The sequence below is a fragment of the Athene noctua genome, chromosome 14 (assembly GCF_965140245.1).
Source record: "Athene noctua chromosome 14, bAthNoc1.hap1.1, whole genome shotgun sequence".
In the NCBI taxonomy this organism is placed as follows: Eukaryota; Metazoa; Chordata; class Aves; order Strigiformes; family Strigidae; genus Athene; species Athene noctua.
The window spans coordinates 17,962,031-17,983,010 of NC_134050.1; the positions used below are offsets into that span (position 1 = coordinate 17,962,031).

At 54.8% G+C, this 20,980-nt stretch overlaps 1 protein-coding gene and 1 long non-coding RNA gene across 3 annotated transcripts; one reads left to right on the forward strand and one right to left on the reverse strand.

Moving 5' to 3' along the window:
• Positions 1-924: 924 nt before the first annotated feature.
• On the reverse strand, positions 925-4,174 carry LOC141965796 (uncharacterized). Its single transcript, XR_012634515.1, has 2 exons — positions 4,034-4,174; positions 925-1,471 (listed from the first exon to the last, which is right to left on the reverse strand). It is a non-coding gene; the product is annotated as an uncharacterized LOC141965796 (long non-coding RNA).
• On the forward strand, positions 4,040-19,980 carry CTSD (cathepsin D). Of its 2 annotated transcripts, none has more exons than XM_074917798.1 (9): positions 4,040-4,446; positions 4,873-5,029; positions 7,323-7,446; positions 9,079-9,260; positions 13,079-13,278; positions 14,439-14,561; positions 15,759-15,903; positions 16,344-16,442; positions 17,114-19,980. In XM_074917798.1, exons 1-9 carry the CDS (start codon positions 4,040-4,042, stop codon positions 17,273-17,275), a joined length of 1,599 nt encoding a protein of 532 aa, XP_074773899.1. In that variant the 3' UTR covers positions 17,276-19,980. The 2 variants fall into 2 exon arrangements, with proteins under 2 accessions (XP_074773899.1, XP_074773900.1); XM_074917799.1 differs by having other exon boundaries at positions 9,079-9,197.
• Positions 19,981-20,980: the final 1,000 nt, after the last annotated feature.

The following is a 20,980-nucleotide window of genomic DNA, read 5'->3' on the forward strand; positions in this document are numbered from 1 at the left end:
GCTGGTGAGCCACCCTCACCCACCACCGGGACCAGGGTTTGCAGGGTGAGAAACGCTGTTCCAAGGGAACAGTTACCACCCAGCCTAAGTCTTTTGCAACTTCACTTAGTGTCTCCCCAAGGTCACTGCAGCCCGTGCTGGCAGCCAAAAAATGTTTAAGCAGGCTGCTGGCCAGCTCTGCCTCAAAACCAGCCCCAGACAGCTGGCATCGATGGACCAGGATTGCCACTGCCCATGATGCCCAGGACATCTCCCCCAGCACCCGCAGCGCTGGGACACGGTGGCCAGGGCCTGGATGAGTCACTTTGCTATGCTCAGTGCAAACCCTCCCCTGCTCCCAGGTTCCCCATCAGCTGGAGCTGCTACTAAAGCACCTTCAGGTTTGCTTTTGCAGGTGTCACCCAGAAGAAGGGTGTAATTTGGGATGTGACAGTGCTGCTGGAAAACGCGCCCTCATCTTGTGAACTGTACATCGGTGTAGGAAACAGTGTTGGGAATGGGTGAGGTCCTGGCACCGCGCCGGGAAAAAATTACCATGGCACTGCTCGGGGGCTCAGGGCTGGTGAATCAGGCTCTGCTAATTAGCTGCATCCAGCAGCTTCACACCGGCACTGGGACCTTGAGTCGGAGTCAGGGTGTTTGCACCAGACCTGCCCAGGCTTGTGCACCTGTAGGCTCTGCTAGGCTCAGACTGAGGAACAGTTTTCTTTTGTCTTTTAGCAACGAGCTGCAAAATCCCGAACCCATCTTTTGTGAATTTGAAGATGTTTGTCAATTAGAAATCCCACCTGCAGCTTTGCATTTTATACCTCTTGGCCAAAAAATAATGGGCATTTCTGAACTGAAGCTTTCCTTGGTCGTTGCAATTCAGGGCATTGGCTACCACCGTGATAAATAAATAAACAAACCCACATCAAGGAAAGGGCGAAGGCAAACACACAGCCATATGTAAGGAGAAAGGGGTCACCGTAGCATCCCCACCAGAGTGCTGCCAGACTGCACACGGAGGAGCTGCTAGAGCCCCCCAAAAAAATAAAGAGTTTGAAACTAAGCAGCATCAAGCCCGTGGTCATGCGGCAAAGGTGAGGTGGGACACCCCAGTGTCACCTGTGGATGGGGACACCAATCTCCCAGGGTTGGGGCTGGGGTGCTCCTCCCTGCGGGAGCCGCTGGGACTGAGTCACTCAGCCGTCCCCTTGGGAATCCTCTCCGGCAGGGATCGAGGTTGCGAAAGCATGGCCCGCTCCCAGGGGCGCGTCACCCCACACCCACTGCTGTGGCTGCGGAGGACGGTGCTCCAGCTCACCCCCTGGAGCCAGGGGGTTGAGCGGGGCCGAGGAGACAGATTGGCAAGGAAAGGGGTTCATCCACCATGCCAAAAATAGGAGCGAGGAGGGACAGGTCCCTCAGCCATGTCTCACACGTCTCTGACTGCTCCAGGTGTCTCAGCCACAGCACTCCGGCTCTTGCTCTGCAAACAAGGAAAAATGCGTAAAAATCCCTAAATCCAGGCTCATGCCAGTCTCTCTTTTGAAGATAACGTGGTGCAACACTCAATGTTCCCAGCCTATAAATATCCAGACATGCTCCTAGCTCCTGAGGTGCCCACTGCACCTCTCAAGGCCTTGACATCAGGGCAAACATCTCACGGGGGTGCTGAGGGAGCCCAAAGGCAGAAATCCTGCTCCTTGCTGGGGCCACTGGTCCCCCAGTGTGAAGGTCAGCTCTGAAACCACTGGTGCCAAGGGCCAGAGCCGAATTAAACACTCTGGGGATAAGCTCCCCTGTCCCTTCCCACCCAGTGAGCACCCAGGAGAGGATCAGTATCTTCACATTCCCCAACATGGCCGCATCCTCCCTTTTTCCCAGTAAACCAGTGGGAAGTGTCTGAGCTCACCGGTGTAATGGATACATAAGTCACTTAGAGAAGCACGTCTAAAAGCAGCAACCCTCCTGTGTTGGTATGAGGGCAGCTCCAGGTGCAGACACAAGCCCGGGTACCACGAAGCCCAAGCAAAGGCTCATTCATAACAGCTTTGCTAACAGCAAAGCTTGCCCTTAATCTCTTGGAATTAAGAAAACAGACACAGACTGGGTCCGGACTGCTTGACCCTGCTGGAAGCCTTTGCTGTGCACTGTGTGATGGGACAGGGCTAGCATGGTGTGCCATCCTCACCACCCATCCCTGAGCCTGCTCCAGAGCCACGAGATGCTGGGAGAGACTGGCTGGACTGGAAACGCTTGCAGAGGAGCTGTGGGGCCAGTTGCATGTTGCCTGGCTGGCTACAGTTTCCCGACCACTTCAAAGAGAAGGGAGGAGGGCTGGTATCTTGCCGGCTCCACCGTGGGCTCTGGGAGAGCCTGAAAGGGTGCAGGGGAGCCCCGGGCCTGGCGTCAGGACTGTCCTTTGTCTGCAAAGCACATTTGCAAAGGGGCTTAGAGCCCTCGGGGAGGGTGGGTTTGCTTGGGTGGGACCACAGCTGGGTTAGTTTCTGTCTCACCCACTCCCACCCGCAGGCACTCATGGGGCTGCCCGTATCCTGGGGGACAAGAGGGTACCCCCGAGCTGGAGCCCACGGCAGCAGCGATGCCTCTGGGGTCGGGCTACAGATGTGGGGGCCCACCATGCCTTGGTTCCTTGCCCGAAAAGAGCCACACGGGGTTTTGCTGAGTCACACAGCGCCGCGGGGCCGGGAGGATGCCGTGTTTTGCTGACTCAGGGTCAGTGGCACTTGCCTTGACCACATGCCCGCAGGGCAGGAGGGAAGTAGGGGCTGGCCGAAATAACGGGATGCAGCGGGCTCAGCTAACGCCTCTGGCCATCGCTCCGGAAAACCTCATTCCAATGGGTGCCGTGTCCCATGGGGAGGCAACAGGTTTCCCGATACCCCCCCCCAGGTTGACCAAGGCATGGCAGTTTGGAGAGCTAGTGGGACAAAGCGCAGCCCAGGGCAGAAGTATCCCCTAAAAACACTGGGCACAACCACAGTCAGGGGGCAGCAGGCACAGACCCGGGGCAGCAGGATGCTGTGGGAGGCCGCGGGAGGATGGAAGCGTCTTGGAGAGGGAGGGTGGGGAGGAGGTGGCACAAGCAAGGTGCCAGCAACATGACCCAGCGATTTTCCAGAAGTTACATGAACACGAAGGAAGTGGTGAGGGGCAGACACCCCGCCACTCCAGCAGTGCCCAGTACATCCCAAGGCCTGTTGCTCTCCTGTCCCTGAGGCTGGGCACAAGCAGGAGCAGAAAACTAACACCCCTAGACCTGATCAGGACTTGGAAGAAAAAGTGTCTGTAAATCTGGTTGGCTGGTTGGTTTTTTTTCCAGCTGGTCTCATGGCTCCGTAAGAGCTCAGTTGGGGTGAACTGGGCAGAGATTAGCTCTTCCCACTGCCTCCCAAGCTGGGGGGGTGGCACCTCTGAGCCCTGCCGTGACACCCCACTGGTGGCAGAGAACCCATCCTGATGCTCAGCCCTGCATTTGGGGGGGGAGTAGAGGGTGGACCTCAGGGTCTGCTGGTGTCCGGTGCCCCCCCTGGGCTCTGCATGGCACCAGCACCACCCTCGATGGCTGTAGGGGAGCTGGTACCGCCACAGTGGCATTTTGGGGGGGGGGCACATCTGGATTGGCACCCCCTGACCCCTCGCAAACAAGCTATGGTTGAGGATATGCCCGTTTCCCCCAAAAAAAACCCAGCCTGGAGGGATGAGTGCAGCCCAAAGTGGGGGTGTGCCAGGGAGAAGCATGGAGCTGGCCGGGGGGTGCAGGCATCCCCGAGAGCCAAATTAAACCCCACTGGTGGCAGCAGGGGGGAGACTCAAGTCCTGGCAGGCCGAGCCCTCGCCAGGCCGGGGGGGGGCTGCGCTCAGCAGGGCTTCAGGGGGCTGCTGGCTGGGGAGTGCCCCCCCACCACCTCCCTAAGGAAGACAGAAAAGCGAGAAAACCTGGAAAGAACACTAAAAAAAACCAAAAACCCAACAAAGAGGAAGTGAAAGACACGACAAAAGCGAGCACGCGCGGCCGGGCGGGCACCTCGTGATGTCGCTCATGGTGTTTATCCCCCGGGTCCCGGAGGCTGAGTCACGGCCCGAGGCGCCGGGGGTCAGGCCCGGGGACGGGGTGGGGGGGCTGAGGCGGCACTCCCGGCCCCGCACCCCACGCGGGTGCCCCCCCAGACACACACACACACACACACACACACACCCCGGCCCCGCCCGCCCTCACGTGACGCCGCCGGTTGCAATTTTAGACCGTCAGCTGACGCGAAAAATCCCTGGAGAGGGGCCGCCGCTCCTACAAAACGGCGGAGGACAGGCGGGCGCGGCGTCGCGGCCTTCCAGCGGCGGGAGCCTCCGGCCTCTGTCCTCCCCCCCAGCCACCGCCATGGGGCCCCGCGGCCTCCTCCTGCTGCTCGCCGTGGCGGGGCCCTGCGCGGCCCTCATCAGGTGAGCCTGGGGGGCTCCCCGGGCCCGGGCTGAGCCCCGGGGGAGGTGGGGATGGGACAGGGGGGGACGTGGGGCAGCTGCTGGTGCCGCGATGGCCTCCGGGCTCCTCTCGCAGGCACATCACATCCCCCACCATTACAGCAGAGGGGAGAAGAGCCGGGACCCCCCAGGTGGGGGTTCAGGGCTGATGGCCCGGGTTCCCCTATTCCCAGTGACCTTTGGCGGCCACATGCTGCCTTCCCCCCACACCCATCCTGCGGGTTTGGGCAAGGCACGGCGAGAGGTCCGCTCTGGTGCTGGTGCCAGCCCAAACCTCGTCCCTTCCGTGCTGGCGGGTTCCTTGTTTGAGTGGAGCCGTGCCACCCCCCCTCCCTGGGGTCCCCCTGCACCCCCATTAACAGGTGGCTGTTTGCTCTCCCCTCGCAGGATCCCCCTGACCAAGTTCCCCTCCATGCGGCGGGTCCTCAACGAGGTGGGCAGCGAGATCCCCGACATGCACGCCCTCACCCAGCGTCTCAAGTTCAGGCTGGGCTTTGCCGACCTGGCTGAGCCCACGCCGGAGATCCTGAAGAACTACATGGATGTGAGTAACACCCCCCCACTGCAGCTGAGCCCAGTGCGATGCCGGACGGGCGGCTGTTACTTTTGGGGCTACCCATCCCCGGGGGGTGGTGGGACATGCCAGCCTCACCATCCTGCCACAGCCCAGATGTTGATCCCATAGGAGAGATTCATGCACCCCCACGGCTTGGTGGGTGGTTGCCAAAAGTTGCTTCCCATCATTGCTTAACTAAAAATACTAATACTAAAAATTATTATAGTAATAATAACAACTCACTGCCACCTGAGTGGAAGCTTTGCAGTTTCTGTGACCTATTTCCTTTCCCCTTTGTCACTAATTGATGATTGTAAATAGGGGCCTGCTCATTTGTGGTCCTTCCTAGCATCATCTGGTTCATTTGGGCTCCGCTTCCTGCAAGACAGAGGCATAAAAAACATGTTCCACTCCTTGGGGCACTGGGACATAAAAAAGCAAGCATAGGGTGGGGGAAGAGGGCTCAGACTGGGCACCAGCTTGCTACAGGACTGGGGATGCTGGACCCTTTCTCTCACTATACTTCATCTTCTGCACAGCCTTGGGAAAGGCCACCCTGCACCTCCACCTTCTCAGCAGCTTAGGGAGCAAAGGGACCTTCATGGTGGAAGCAGTGATAAAAGGAGAAGCCAGATGGACATGAGATTTGGCCGTGCCCAGCTCCCAGATACATGTGGGGTTTCTTATTTCTGGGTTCCCCACAGGGTACCCTTGTGGTTCTTGGTGGAGGTGGGATGCAAGCACTGGCTGGCAGAATAAAGCTGGCGCCAGATATTTGGGTGTTAATTGAGGGTATTTCCCCCAGCTCCCCTTCCCCGGGTGCTCTTGTCACCCAGCCAGCACCGTCCTGCCGGGGCTGTGCTGGGAAGGGCTGCGGGTGGTTTAATTGGGGTGTCGAAAGCCAGGGTGCTAGTCGTTGCGCCACACTGTTGTGTCTTGCGACCGCAGGTCAAGCCACCACTCAGGCAAGGACTCTGCTCCCTTGTCTCAGAGACCATCCCAACCTTCGGTGGGAGATAAGGGACTGCTGGGTCCCCTGGCCCCGCCAAAAATGCTTATGCTGCTGGAGGAGCTGTTAGGATGAAAGGCACAACCTGCCCTAGATCACCCCGTGTGGTCTCCACCAGCCTCTGGAACCCCTTGCGGGGCTGTGTGTGACATACGGGGCCCCTATACTGGGGGCTAATTTTCAAGCCCCAGCAATAATTACAGAACCACTGGAATTAAGTGCTGCCTCCCCATTACAGCTAACTGCAATGGATTATTAATTACTTAGCAAGCAACCCTTGCAAACTAAGCGCACAGGAGGTCAGCAGCTTTGATAATCCTGTTTTCTTCTTCCCCCCACCCCCCCTTGATTAAGTACACAGGGGGGGTTGGAAAAGCCAAAGGCTGACTTCACTTGCTAGCGGCTTTCTCTCCAGGGCCCCGATCCAGCTGTTCACCAAGCACGACACAGCTCTCTGCTCCTTTCAGAGAGCTGGAGAAAAATGGGTCCATCCAGGACTTGCTGAGTATTCCCAAGTCATCCTCTCCTCTCCAGAGAGAGGGATGCCCTGCAAAAATCTCGGGTTTCTTCCAGTCCCAGTAGAGAGAGGTGCACTCACAGGGCAGAAGGGTGTCCACTGGATATCAGTGTTATGGGGACTTCTCCAGACTCTCACCCCACAACCCTAAATCTCTCTCTGGCAGTGCTTCTCATGCCCTTTTCTCCCTCCAGCTCCTCTGAAGTCTTCCGATACTCGGGACTGAGCATTTATTTATTCCTCCCCACCCCAGAGGCTTGCCAGCACACACTAAAAGCCCCAGCAGCCGTACCTCCACCTGCGGCAGGCAGAGCTGCTCTCACTGCAGCCCACAGTTTCTCTGCAAACCTGCCAGCAAAGCAGCTACCCAGCCGGTTTCAGCTTTTCAAATAGCGCAGGTGTTTCGCTTGCCTTCTTCCCATCTTTTTTCTCTTCCCTATAGTGAACCACATGCCACCTGCAGACCTTCCCCCTTCTTTCGTGCCTTGTCTCCCTGTCCCAAAATCCTCCCCCGCAAGCACTAGTCCCACCCCGATTTATCCTTTTCACACCTGCTCTAATGAGGTGTGAACACCGAAGGGGAGCCTCCCTTACCCAGGACAAAGGCTGGGAGCCCATCACTGCCAAAAACAAGAGGAGGGCAGTGTCTAGATAAGAAGCTGGTCCCTTTTTCAATCCTAGATTTTTTGGGGAGTCTTTAATCCTTGATTTTAGCCCACCACCTCTGCTTATGGCTCCTCTCTCCTTCTTTGCAGGCCCAGTATTACGGTGAGATCGGCATTGGGACCCCCCCCCAGAAGTTCACTGTGGTCTTCGACACTGGCTCCTCCAACCTCTGGGTGCCATCTGTGCACTGTCACCTGCTGGACATCGCCTGCTGTAAGTGTCCCCTGTGCCGGCCATGGCTCGACAGCTTCCCCTTCCCTGCAAAATGCAGATCCTGGCATTGCAAGAGGAGAAACCGAGGCAGCAGTGTGAAAGGGCTTGCCAGAGCCTGATGGGCTCTTTAGGGGCAGAGCTGGAAATAGTATCCCAACCTCCCGCATCCACCCTTTGTTACTCCCTTCCTGTTTTTTCCCCTCGACGTCACCCACGCACAGCTTCAAACCTTCCCCAACAGCCTTGGCCCTGCAGCTGGGGAGCAGCATCACAGGTTGGGATGTTTCTCCCCAAATTATAGACTGACGCTGCTGTTGCCCCATTGCGCAACGCTGGTGAAAAAAAATCAGCCTCTTGCCAGATCTGATACAAACTGTCCTAGTTTCTGGTTTACTGCCGCATGGAGCATGTGCGTGCATGCTTATAGATTTATAATTAACAAGAGCCAGGTAGACACGATGAGATGAGAACATCTTAGGGACTACAAGTTTTTTTGCTCTGTGGCATTCCTACGCAATAAACCTCTGCAGTTGAAAGTGTCAAACCTGGGGCAAAATGCCGTTGGAGAGCCACCAGCTGTGCTGCTTAGGCAGAGTGGAGAAAACTGTGGAGCCAACAAATGCAACCATGAAAGGTGGCTCACAGTGCTCGTCAGGGCTGGGGAGGAAGTTTGGACTTCTTGTACAGGTAGTGCCAGGAGAGGAGACAGACCTTTTTGCTTATGTGAAATGAGGCTTAGGACACTGGTAGGGTGGCGAGGTCCAGACCTGGTCTGTCTTGGAGGTTCCTGATTTACAGCAAGGAGATGGTTTCTCAAGGCAGTGGCACGGGAGGTGCTGGGACCAAAGGGACGTTTTATGAGTATGCAACGAGCCTGACCCCCTGCCAGGCCAGGATCTGGCCAGGGAAGTCCCCGTCTAGCACTCTGTTCCCGTAGGGCTCGGTGGGTTCGTTCAGCCACTGTCTGTCCTGCTCTGTGAGCAGCTGTGGAGCCGGGCCGGCTGAGCCAGCCACACGCCGCTGCCCACCTCGTGACTCGGGAGGAATCTGTGGAGGAGGAATCTGCCTGGCCATAAAACCAGGCATATCTTAGAGTTCCCAACCCTTCCAAGGGGAAAAGCAGCTTAGACTAGGGGAAAGCCCTTCTTCTCTGCAAATAAAAGAATATTTCGAGCCCTCTCTGAACAAAAAACATTGACCGTATTAAAATATTTCCAGCTGTTCGTAGTAAAAGAAACAGATAAATCCACAAAGTGAAAATGTTCACGCGCAGAGCAGGCTATAATTAAAGCCGCCCTGGTTCTCCATGGCACAGGGCGGGACGTTCGCTCTGCTGCCTAATGCACCCTTACACACTAGCCACGTAGTCTCTCTAGGCTTTTAATACCCGGTAGCCAAATCCGATTTAACAGGCAAATTGTATCTGCCCACCTAATTCCCCAGACGTTAGAAGTGCTTTGTTAAAGTGGTCTGGGCATGCAAATGCTGGGTTCAGGCCCACCTTCGCATCCTTGAGGGTCCATTTGTCCAGATGAGCTGGATGCATGGCATGGGGTTAGGTATGAGGGAGCCCTTAGGTGTCAAGGAGTACTGATGTTGTATGTCCCCCTGTGTCCCCCTCCCTGGCTGCAGTGCTGCACCACAAGTATGATGCCTCTAAATCCAGCACCTACGTGGAAAACGGCACCGAGTTCGCCATCCACTATGGGACGGGGAGCCTCTCCGGGTACCTCAGCCAGGACACTGTCACGGTGAGTAACAACTCCCCTTGCCCTGAGCTGCCCCAGCCTGCTTTTGGCAGAGTGCTCAGTGCTGTTTGATTTCAACGGGTCTCCCTTCTTGAGTGTCCTACTCATAAAGAGCATGCTTCAGCGCCGTGTTTCTGAGTGCTTTGAAATGAGGTGGTGATGATAACTGAGGAGATGACAATGACCAAGGCAGGCAGAGAAGGGGGAAGGTATTAATCAGGAGGTCAGCAGGCTAGGAGTGTGGACTGCATGCATGGTGCCCTGCAAACAATGGTCTCTGGCCATCCTTCCCACCCTCTTCCTCCTGACCTTGGAAATTTCCCAGCCCAAGCGCACACCAGCACCACCACACAAGCTGCTGGTGGTGCCCAGCTTGTTCCTGGCCAATATTCACATGGTAGTGGACATCCCCACGGGCAGCTGCCCAAACACTGGCCAGAAATGGTCTCTTCGCTGCCCCATCCTGGTCTCATGTCAAGAACTGGTGCTTAGGTTTGCAAAGGCTGTGTACACCTGGGGGCATTCCCCAGCAGCGTTCAGGGCACAGCTTGAGGCAGCTGAGTTGCTGGTGGTTGCTTCTCATCGTTTCCTGTTCGGAGAACAAAGGCTGAGCTTTCTGCCCTGTGAAGGGCGGGCGCCTTTCCCGACAGCTTCCCTGGTACAGATGCTTGTGAGAGTTTGCCAGCTGCCAGGCATCAGTGGCACACGTGCTCCCAGATTACTTGGTCTCCTGGCAGGGATAAGAGCAAATGCTTGCTTGGCATGGGGGAGATGAAGCAAAAGTTTGAAATAAGCACATAAATCTAGGGATTTGGGGTTTTCGGAAAAGTACTGGCTTACCAGTTTCATTGGAATCAAAAGAAAAATATGCAAGAGGAGCCCAAAGTGGGTGGCTCATGCAAGGAGCACTCTGTAGCCTGTCCTTATAGCAGGGAAATTTCAGGCTAGCCTGGAAGCACCAGCCATTGCCTCAGCACTGCACCCAGAGGTGTCAGCAGCTCAGACTGGGTGCAGGACCCTCTTGGGGGAGAGGGCTTTTGATGGGCCAGAACCCTGAAAATCAGTGCAGACAAGGCTGCTGGGGAGAGCCGCAGGGACTGCCAGCACCTTTGCACCTCTGATTTTGCTCTCTGCCTCCTGCAGCCCACCAAGCTCTAGGACTGTTTCAGTTTTATTTCATGACATTTGTTTCCTGCATCCCTCAGTTGGCTTAGAAACACCCTGCCACAAAAAAAGCTGCCAATCCGAGCCTTCCTGCAGCTCTCGCCAAATGAAGTCACCGTGTACATAGCATTAATGGATTCTCTTAAACTAGATTTGCAAAATTCAGATGGAGCAGGCAGAGGTATCAGCCTTTGTCCCAGTAATGGAGCAGGGCAGCAAGGCAAACAGCAAACTTTATTGTCCTGTGAAAGTGTGGGCTGGTTTAGGCACTTTCCAGCTTAATGCAGGGGCTGAAGTGAGTCAGAAGGAAAATTGCAGCTTTTTCTTTTTTTTTTTTTTTTGTAATTATCAACCTAATGCCTGCTTACTAAATAGCTCTCCACTTCCCAGCGGCTCAGAGGAAGGATTTTGTGCCTGAGCTTATTTGGGAAGCGGGGCTGGCTCTTGGCAGCCAGCACAGCTTGTAACATTTGGTTTCTGTCTGGGCAGAAGCAAGAGAAACTCTTGCATGGAGCCTGAGCAGTGTCATGTGACTCGGAGGGTCAGGGACCTTCAGCTTGGACACCAAGATGCTTCCTCTGATGCACAACACCCCATAGGCAAGCCCCCAGTCAGGTGTAGCCTGGAAATGCAGACTGAACCAGCCTTCAGGGTGACCCTCTTGGCTCCGGCCATCCCGATGGATGGAAGCAGCCACATCGGCCTGTGGTATCACTGGCATCTGACCAAAAGGTGCTGGTTGGCAGGTGGTTCAGAGTCCCTCAGCCCTGAATTTTTTTTTTTTGGAGAGGGTGACAAGCTCATGTTGAACGTCCTCTCTCTTTCTGTGGAGGAATGGTGCCCTGTAGCATCACACCCCCCAGTGCTGCTTGCTCCCCAAAGAGCGGCAGGTCCAGCCAGCCCTCTGCTGCTCTGGCATCTCATCCCTTTATCACAGCCCGACCTTGGGCTGTCCTTCAAGGACAGCAGAGGAAATACTGCTGCCTGTGGGGCATGAGGTCTCTCCCGGGGCTGCAGTGCAGATACACTGTGGAGGAGACGTCCCTCCTCACCTCGCCCTGGTGCCAAACCATGCTGTGAAGGCCCTCACCTCTAGCCTGCCGTTGCCATCCAGTGCTTGCCTGCTCGGGCAAGGATGCTAAGGAGGAGGCCAGGCACTCTGCGGGGTGCCAACACCTCTCTGCAAAGCACGGGAGGGCGGACACGGGGCAGCCATCATCCACTTGTAAAGATCTTTCAGTCACTCCATGTTTGGATCCCACCACTGGGCAGGTATCTGCCTCCCTCCTGGGACGTGCAACCAGGGCAATATTTAAACAAACCTGGTGCTTGGTTTTATCAGCATTTTACTTTTTTTTTTTTTTTTTTTTTTTTTTTTTTTTTTAAGTGGAAGCTTTATTGAAGTTGCTGAGGTGCTGCAGGACCAGCTGTGCCGAGTAGTGGAGTGGTGGCATTTGTAAACCCACAGTGTCTAACTGGGACGCTCGCCACGGATGGGCGAGCGGATGTGTTGCTGTGAGCTGTTTCACCCCACATCCTGCCCTGTGGCTTTTAGCTTTTGCAAGGCTCGATCGCCCTTTCCTAGCACAATCCTCCAATACCGTTAAAGCCAGCACCACCCATCCCAGCCTTGCGCTGTCTAACCCTGGGGAGATATTAGTAATTTACAGGGATCGTTATCTGCCATCAGGTAGGAGAGGCCAGCTTTTCAGTCCAGCCCAGTTCACTACAGGGCTGCTGGCTGCAGGCTGGAAGGCTGAAATTGTCCTAGCATGGATGCTAAAATTGCCCATGGTCAGCCAGAAGCACCAAAACCTCCAGAACTGTTAGAGCCAGGAGCCAGCAGACACATCTTACTCCCTGTCAGCAGAGCTATCCTGCTTTCTGCGATCTCCTTCTTTCTGGGGATCTGCCCTTGTGAGCAGTTTCAGCTTTCCAATGGGGAACGCCAGTCCTTCTCATGGCTGGCAAGAGAGGTGACCTTTGCATTCACAGTGCTCCACTTGCTATTTTCATGCTTCAGGCTCAGTCTTGCTGTCCTGGCTGGGTCTTTTCCCCTCCCACAGGAGGTTTCTGCAGGCTGGTGGCTCTTCGGGAGCTGCAGCAATATCCTGGGGATGTTTCTTGAGTAGGAGAGATCACAAGGGTTGTTGACAGAGGTGAGAGGGATTCATGCTCTCAGCCAGGCATGGGTTCAGCACCCAAGAAGGTAGGACACAGACATGACTTTGAAGATGTCCAGGGTGAGGAAGAGGATTAAAGGAGCAGCACAAGAGTTTTTCAGACTGGGAGGAGGGGATGAAGTAGACGACAGAGGAAGGCATGTAGGGGGCACAAAGGGATACAGGGCCCTCTGTGCGAAGAGGAGGACCTGCAAAATGGCGTGGCCAGTGCTGCGACCCAGCAAAAGGCCCTTTGGATGAGTGAGGTGGGCAAAGGGGGGCTGCTGCCTTTAGGGGTGCACTGGGCTTTGCAGGGGCTGAGGAGGTGCCACAGGGCAGCCAGAGTGGCCTCCCTGCCCCCCCCGCCAAGGAGAGTGGCAACAGGGTGTCTGGTTTCTGCAGCTGCCTACAAATGCAAGGGTGAGAGCTGGCAGGAGTGTGGCAGCACGCTGAGGGACGCACTACAGCCTGCATTCAGTGAGATCCTGTTCCATTCTGGTCCCTTGAGTCAGTTTTCTTTACAATCTGCTTTTCCCTTCCCTCCCCATCTCCCCTCAGCTCGGTAACTTGAAAATCAAGAACCAGATCTTCGGGGAGGCCGTGAAGCAGCCAGGAATCACGTTCATCGCTGCCAAGTTCGATGGCATCCTGGGCATGGCATTCCCAAGGATCTCTGTGGACAAGGTCACCCCTTTCTTTGATAACATCATGCAACAGAAGCTGATTGAGAAAAACATCTTCTCCTTCTACCTGAACAGGTAGCGTTGGGTTTGGTGGCACAGCGGTTAGTGCAAGGGCAAGCCCAGCTGGGCATTTCGTTATGTCTCCCAGTAGCACCTCTTGCTGTGTGCTGGTTTATGCCCTGGCCAGCACTGCTGGGGAAGTTTCAGCAAGGTCTCCTTGCTGGAACAGTTGGGCCAAAATCTCTTCTGTTTACTGCTTTGAAGTCAGAAGAGGGGAAGGAGCAATTGAGCCATTTTGCTGATAAAAAGCTGGGTAGATCTGCTGCCAGATTTCTTAACCGATGAAGAGACAGAGGCTGTTCCCAGAGAAAAGATAAATAAAAATAAACAGGGCTGCGATCATGAGATTGCACGCTGCTAGTGCAGTCCCCATTAGGGGGTAAACACAGCTCCAGTCTGTTGCTAAAATCCACAAGCCACGTGGCCACTACCGTGTCACCTCCCAGGCAAGTGTGCCCCCCCACCAGTCATCACTAATGATGGGGCTAACGCTCCCTCGCTCCCCAGGAAATCCTCCTCTGTACCTCCCAGTGCTTCCCACCCACTGTTACTCCCCCCAGGACACCCCCTCACCTTCCTGGCACCACAGGGGGGACTCTGAACTACATCAGCCCAAAAAGTAGCACGCAGGGAGGGCAGAGAGGGCTGCTGCTGGCTGTTCAAGTGCCAGCCCTCCCCCATCACCATATTTCTTCCCATCTGCTCGGCAGCGAGCTTTTATCTGACAGTAACCTTGAGGATTCTGCTCCGAGGTTGTTGGCTGGTGCGGAGTCGAGTGCAGATAACCTAACACTGCATGAGCCATGGCCAGCCCTGCACGGGGGCTTGTTACAAGCTGATTATTTGGAGGGTCATTGTGTCAGTGCTTAGTTCCCCTTTGCTATCCCCCTTCTCTGCAGCAAGTTTTTTCAGGTGTTTGTGAGAAAGCACCGGGTGAAAAGCTGCAGGATGCTTTGGCTGGGCCAAAATATTCCCTTTTCCCCACCCAGGCTATCTCAGCAGTATCTGTCCTTCTATTGATGTATTATAGCACAATGTAAGTCATCTGTCTCCAGTGCTGCTAATGCCATGCTTCACCCACAAGCACACCAGCTTATATTTTGGGAGGACGTGGAGGAGGTTGTTCTTGCCCTGCCCCTGATCTTCATAGATTTGTTGTTTTTTTTTTTTTCCAGAGACCCCACTGCTCAGCCCGGTGGCGAGCTGCTCCTGGGAGGGACTGACCCCAAATATTACAGTGGCGACTTCAGCTGGGTCAACGTCACACGCAAGGCCTACTGGCAGGTCCACATGGATGCGTAAGTCCCCCCTCCACCCAACTACGTGCCTGGGCACACATGTGCGGACAGCTCATGCCTGGGGCTGGGTTGATACACTCCCCCAAAAGGAATCATCTCTATCCCTGCAACACATCTACACCAAAAAAGCCCCCAGATTTAAATCCCACCCTAAGACTGGGTTGTTTGTTGCTGGAAGGGGAGGGGAAGCAGAAAATGGCAGGAGATGTTCTGCACAATCCGTTTCTCTTGTTTATGGCTTGGCCCTTGAAAACCCTGCTGCACCTTTGCGAAACAGGGAAAAACGTCAGCGTGTCCTCACTGATGACAGGGCAAGTCCTACGGATTAAACCCCAGCTTTGCTCAGCTCTCAGTGAGGCCTGAGCAGTGTGGCTCACGTGCACACAGCTCCGGAGGAGCAGGATGAGGCCCCAGGAAGCCAGCCCTTGACTGAAGGGCACAGTGCAGCAATCAGCACACATTGTTGGAAGCAGAGGGGAGGAGAGCGGGCTGAGCTGCCGACCGCCAGCCCCACGGTCTATTCTGAGCTCTCCCACGTGATGGGAACTTAAAAGTGGCCTGTGATCAGAATGTGTCATTTTCCTGGGGATCGCATCTCTCCCCAGTGCAGGGTTTTAGTGCTCATCTTCCCCCAGACCTGCCGCGTTGGCAAAGTGTGGCAGACAAGGGTCTGTGGTGGCTGGAAGGATTTTTCTCTCTGTGCTGCTGTGAAATGTGATGCAAGTGAGGAAGCCAAGCTCCTGTCTTGCCTCTTTGATGCACAGGAACGCTTCCCTTGCCTGTGACCCCCTCAGCTGTCACAGCACCCCTTCAACCCTTTCCTTTGCGCAGTAGCACAGGTCACACAGGTCCCTAATGCATCGCCCTTGGATGGCTCACGTGCCCGTTAGCTGCGGTGCTTGCTCTGGGGGCAGGTAGCAGCCAGGGTGCACAGGCAGCAAGCAGCCCAGGCTCTCTGCACAAATGCAGTAACAGCTCAAGGCACCCACTCAGTCAGGAGCAGGCAAGGGGGAGCCAGGGGGTCTGTGCACTAAGTCGGTGCTGCAGCAGATTCCTGAGTGTCTGTCCTTCCCAGGCGTCTGTTGCAGCGCTCCCTTCCGTGCCTACATACTGCCCAGGCTCAGCCATCTTCAGCTCTTTGCCTGCTGCTTCCTGCAGTCTTTGCTGGGAGGCCACTAATGGTTGTTCTCTCCCCAGGGTGGACGTTGCCAACGGGCTGACTCTGTGCAAAGGGGGCTGTGAGGCCATCGTGGACACAGGAACCTCGCTCATCACCGGCCCCACCAAGGAAGTGAAGGAGCTGCAGACAGCCATCGGTGCAAAACCTCTCATCAAAGGCCAGGTGAGGCCGAGCTGGGAAAGTGGGAGTCCACAGCCATTGTGGTGTCCATGCTGACGCCCTGCTTTGCACCCAGATGCTTCTAGAGGCCCCGGTTTTCTGCTCCCTCTGCTCTCTGTTCCCAGCCTGTGCTCCTGGAAAAGCCCCTGGCACAGATCCCCAGCCCTGCCCTATCAGCTGCTGCGCCCTGGGGCTCAGCAGAGCCAAAAGCTGAACCCAGAATCCTTTGACTCCATCCCCATCCTTAAAATCCTCTGGCTCCTCAGCTGGCAGCCCTGGGCAGGGAGCAGCCCACTTACCCCAGCTCAAGCCTCTTCTGCAGCCTGAGATGAGTTAGTTTTGGGGAAGACCACAGCAAAGACATGATTGTGCCTGGCCAAGACTCTGCCCTTTCCTCAGGGTGTGGGAGCTGCCATTTAAAGCCTATACTGTTGCCGTTTCAGTACGTGATCCCCTGTGATAAGGTGTCATCTCTACCTGTCGTCACACTAACACTAGGAGGGAAGCCCTACCAGCTCACTGGAGAGCAGTACGTCTTCAAGGTACGTCCAAGCAGCTTTTGCCAGCCCTATGCTTCTCCCCCAAGGCCTCACTTTTGCCTCCTTCACTCAAACCTCAACCATGAAATCCAAAATGTAAGGGGAGCAAAAGCAAGGCTGGAGCTGGCACTTGGGAAAAAGTCTGAAAGGTTGGGGTGATGGTGTGGTGGCACTGCTGATGGACCCAGGCAACCTCACCAGAGTCCTGGAGGAATGAGACCTCCTGTGTGATGCTCACGAGGGCTAGCAGGATGGGAGAGGAAGAGCAGGCAGGCTGCTTCATCACTGTCTACAAACATTTTGCCCTTTCCTGGTGGATTCTGGTGCCGTGAGGCCAGCCTTATCGTAACAGAGGCCACCAGCCTGGCATTTAAGCCATCAGAGTTAACTTGCAAGGACCATTTTGTGCAGAATTTCAACAACAGCTCTAATTCAGAGCAGCGTAGGCTGGGAGGTTTATGGGTATGTGCAGCTTTACACGATGCTTTGGTGCATAAGGGCTCTGGGAAGGGCAGCTGGGTTTGGAGCTGTGGGGGCAGCAGGTTGGGAGTTAACTCTGGCAAGCTGTGGATCTCGGGCTGGGAGAGGCTGAAGCAGTGGGCTGTTACTGCCCAGCCTGCGAGGTCAAGGGAAGGGGGGACTCCTTGGATTGAAGCTCTCACTCTTCTGTCTAGGTTTCTGTACAAGGAGAGACCATCTGCCTGAGTGGCTTTTCAGGCCTGGATGTCCCACCTCCTGGGGGGCCACTCTGGATCCTGGGAGATGTCTTCATCGGTCCCTACTACACCGTCTTTGACCGTGATAACGACTCTGTTGGCTTTGCCAAATGTGCCTAAGCACCTGACCCCCACTGCCTCTGCCACACACATTTACACACATGCACAGGAGCCATAGAGAAAGATTACCAGGATTAGAAAAACAGTGAGTGGAATGGAAAAAAAAAAAAAGTAAATTAAATGGAACTAGACTTAAAATTACATGGAGAATAGTCATTAGTGCCCTGCTAGCTACTTTTTCCCTTCCGTTGAGTAAGTGGTGCTGGGAGGTCTCTAGTTGACAACTCCAGATGGAGTAGCCCCTTGCTTTACTGCTAGGTCTTGAAGTATTTGTCTTTAAGAATGATTCTCAGAGCTGAACAAGGCCCTCTCGCATCTCCCAGCCCTGGTCTTCTTCCTGGGGGGCAGCTGGAGCCAGCCCCTGGCACCTCTGTTCCTGCAGAGAGGCTGTGTGGCTGCTCTTGGGTTTGGGCTTCTGCACTGGGGGAGAGGGACAGGGAATGCTGTCTGACACATTCTTTACTTCTTGCTTTTTCACTGATGAAGTGGGGGAGCGGGAGGTGGGAGAGAGTCTGTCTTCATCAACCCTCTGCGATGGGTTGAGGCAGCCACCGCTAGGTCATTTCTCAACAGGTTTGTGCTGGCTTGGTCCTAGGAGAGCACATCCCAGGCTGGATCAACGGGGGGTCCTGGTAGCATGCCCAAGGTTGAGCTTCAGAGCCAGAGGGCTCTGGTGGTGTGTTTTTGTGTAGTGATGGCACTGATGAGAGAGCTGGAGGCATGGCATCCATGTGCCTGACCTAACAGCACAGGGATTTGTAGGGGGGCTCCAGCCAGTGGGACTCTGGGGAATATGAATATAAAGGGGGTCAAGATAGGATTTAATAGAGGTCACTTGAATTCATGGCCACGAAGGCCCAGCTTTCTGCTGAGCAGTGTCACTTGACACAGGTTCTGTTGAGTTTGGTGAACATCTCCCGGGTTCCCCAAACCGCGGATCTTCCCAGCTTCCTCCGCAGCCAGTGAGTTGAGAATAATGTTTCCTAAAGCAACTAAGTGCTCTACAAGCTGAAATCACACTGATAAAATCCGTAGGTGTTTTGTCAGCCACATAAGACCTTTTGGAAACATTATTCACAGCACTTTGCTCAAAACTCGAGGCAGTTGGCAGAGGCAGCAAGCAGCCTGGGCCGGAGGGTGCCATGGCAGCTGCTGGACTTGTATTTGCTTTCCCTGCTGCCCTGTCACAAAACCCAACTGTCTTTTAACACCCTCCTTCCCTGTTTTCCACCTTACTAATGCTAGTAAGAGCTCTGTTCATGTCCACCCTGTGTTGCAGATGGAGTGAGGCACAATCCTGCTTTGGAGAGGCAGTAGCTGATTTAGTTGTACTCGCAGATGCTCCCGGAGAGTGAGATCTGAGCATATTGAGCCGCTCGCTTCACTGGGCTGGCGTCAGTAGGCAAACACTGGTGCATCTGGGAGGACAATAAAGTGAGTTCTAAGCAGTACTGGAAAGCAGAAGAGAGTCTGCCAAGAATTCCAGCCAGTGCTGGGGGAAAAAGACTCTTCTGTTTGCCAGGGCTCTGGATCGGGTCCTGAAGTAAGGGAGTGGCAGCAGATGAGGGGCAAAGCTGAGGGTGGCAGGAGGACCAAATCAGCACCAGCTGTGACCCCAGACCAGGCAAAACAGACAGTGAGATCCTGGCGCCCTGAAGCTCAGCAGTACTGGTGGGGCCAAGGAAGTTCCTGAGGAAGGTCTTTGGGCAGTGGGTGAACAGATGGTTATGCCCAGTGAGCTGCATATACATCGTCCCCAATATTAAATTCACCACGCATTCAGAGGCACAGGTGGGGAAGAGGTCCCGAGGTGAGCTGTGGGAGAACAGCGCGTACATAGCCTGCGGATCCCCTGTCCCCACCCGCTTCAGCTGGTCAGTTTGGCTTCATAACCATGCCTGGTGCCACAGAGGGGTCGGCACGGGCAGTGGGGACAGGCGTGGGCACACCTGGGACACCTGCATTGTCCCCTGCAACCCCACACATGACAAATGCTTCTCCCAAAGCTTGCTTCTGCCTGCTCATAGTCTTCACCTGCAACCCTGCATCTGGACGCCTAAGGACATCTGTTGTGGACTGGCTAGAGAACAGTAGCATGTTACCAAAAACCAAATCTGTATGTACTCTGAAATCAGCAGATACTCGACACCTCTCTGGAGAGCCCAGGTTTCACACCAGTTAAGTGCCCAGAGCTCCTCCAAGTCCTGCTGTGTTGTCTCCCAGCTGCAGGATTTCTTCAGCCTGGGGAACCTGCTAAACAGAGCTAATTGGTGGGGGGGAAGCCTGACATGGAGCTGGCAGCAGGTTTTGAACAGCTTCAGCTTTAAGTGGGATGTGCAGCGCAGCCCCAGAGCGAGCCATGGGGCCACGGTTCTGCTGGGCCTGCAATGCCTTAATGCCATCTGCATTGCAGCCTCTGTGGCCACCCAGGGCTGGGCTGATGTCTGCCCTCAGGCAGGCAGGAGACTGCTGCCTGGGGAGAGGGCATGGCCCAAAGCTGTGCCCCAAGTGACCGACCTTAGGATAGGCTGGAGGAGTGGGTCATCGTAGCCTTCCCTGAATGGGCCTCCTCCCCTTTTATTTGCATTTTTAAACCAAACTCTAACCATGTGACTTTTTTTTTTTTTAATTATTATTAATTTGCTGTCAGAATTACTGTCTCATCATAGAAAATGGAAAAGAAAATACAGTATTTCCTCCCTTAACTCTGAGTGTGGTCTTTCCTTAAGCAGTTTGAGATGCCAAACTCTTTCTCAGTGTCCAGAGACTCTTTCTCCTTGACCTGTTGTCCCAGTACATCTGGTCACCCAACTGTGTGGGCTCACACATGTTTCAGAAGGGGTCCTTCCATTCGCTCTGATAAGGAAAGATGCTGGGAGACTGTCGCATTTGCCTTTTTCAATGTGTTAAAGCATAACCCAGCCTCTGCAGGGTGACATGTGACAGTGTCACCTGCCCAACCCAGTGCCACAGCGCCCAGCATCTTTCCTAGCCTACAGTCTTCTCCTGGGGCCACATCTCCCTGGCTGAGTATTGCCAAGGTTGTCTTTCAATGGGGTGCTCCGGCTGTCTCCTGGGCCTCTGGGCCAGCTAGAACAAGCTCTTGCTCAACTGGCAACATAGAGTGGTCCTGTAGTGGCCAAAGCGAGACTCCAGTTTCTAAGTCCACCCAAAACCCACTAGGATGTGAAGCTTATGCTCCCAGAGCCCGGTGAGGAAGAACATGGGGGTTTTTTTCAAAATGTAGGAAAAATCCATCCCTTTTGCCTGGCTGTGTGATTTTTTAGTTCTAGTGCTGCTGCACGGGAGCTGCAGACTGATGCAGAATGAAGGCCCCATGTGCCAGGTGGAAGATAAGAGCTAATCCCTGCTTTGAAAAAAAGCATCATCTACATAAGCAAGATGGATGCAACCAAGTCCCATCCCGTCTTCTGAGCGCAGATCTAAGCACACAGAGAGCTTAACTGATTTCCCCACTGGCACATCCTGAGCCTCTCTTCCCCCATGATGCCTTAATACCCCAATCAGCTGTTCTCCTATGTTAAAGAGATGGATTTAACCCAAAAGGGCTGGCTGGATCCTGAAAACCAATCATGCAGCCCACCATTCCTCAATAGCCCAAGGGGAGAACAAGTCATCCGCTGCCAAATATTTATCGACAGGAATACAAGGGCGTTGTTTCTGCTGGGGGGATTGTGTTTAAGC

Coding starts and splice junctions, on each gene's coding strand:
- CTSD (XM_074917798.1), top strand. CDS start 4,040: ATGTCGCTCATGGTGTTTATCCCCCGGGTCCCGGAGGCTGAGTCACGG. Junction 7,447..9,078: donor CCTGCTGGACATCGCCTGCT/GTAAGTGTCCCC, acceptor CCCTGGCTGCAG/TGCTGCACCACAAGTATGAT. Junction 9,261..13,078: donor TTGGCAGAGTGCTCAGTGCT/GTTTGATTTCAA, acceptor ATCTCCCCTCAG/CTCGGTAACTTGAAAATCAA.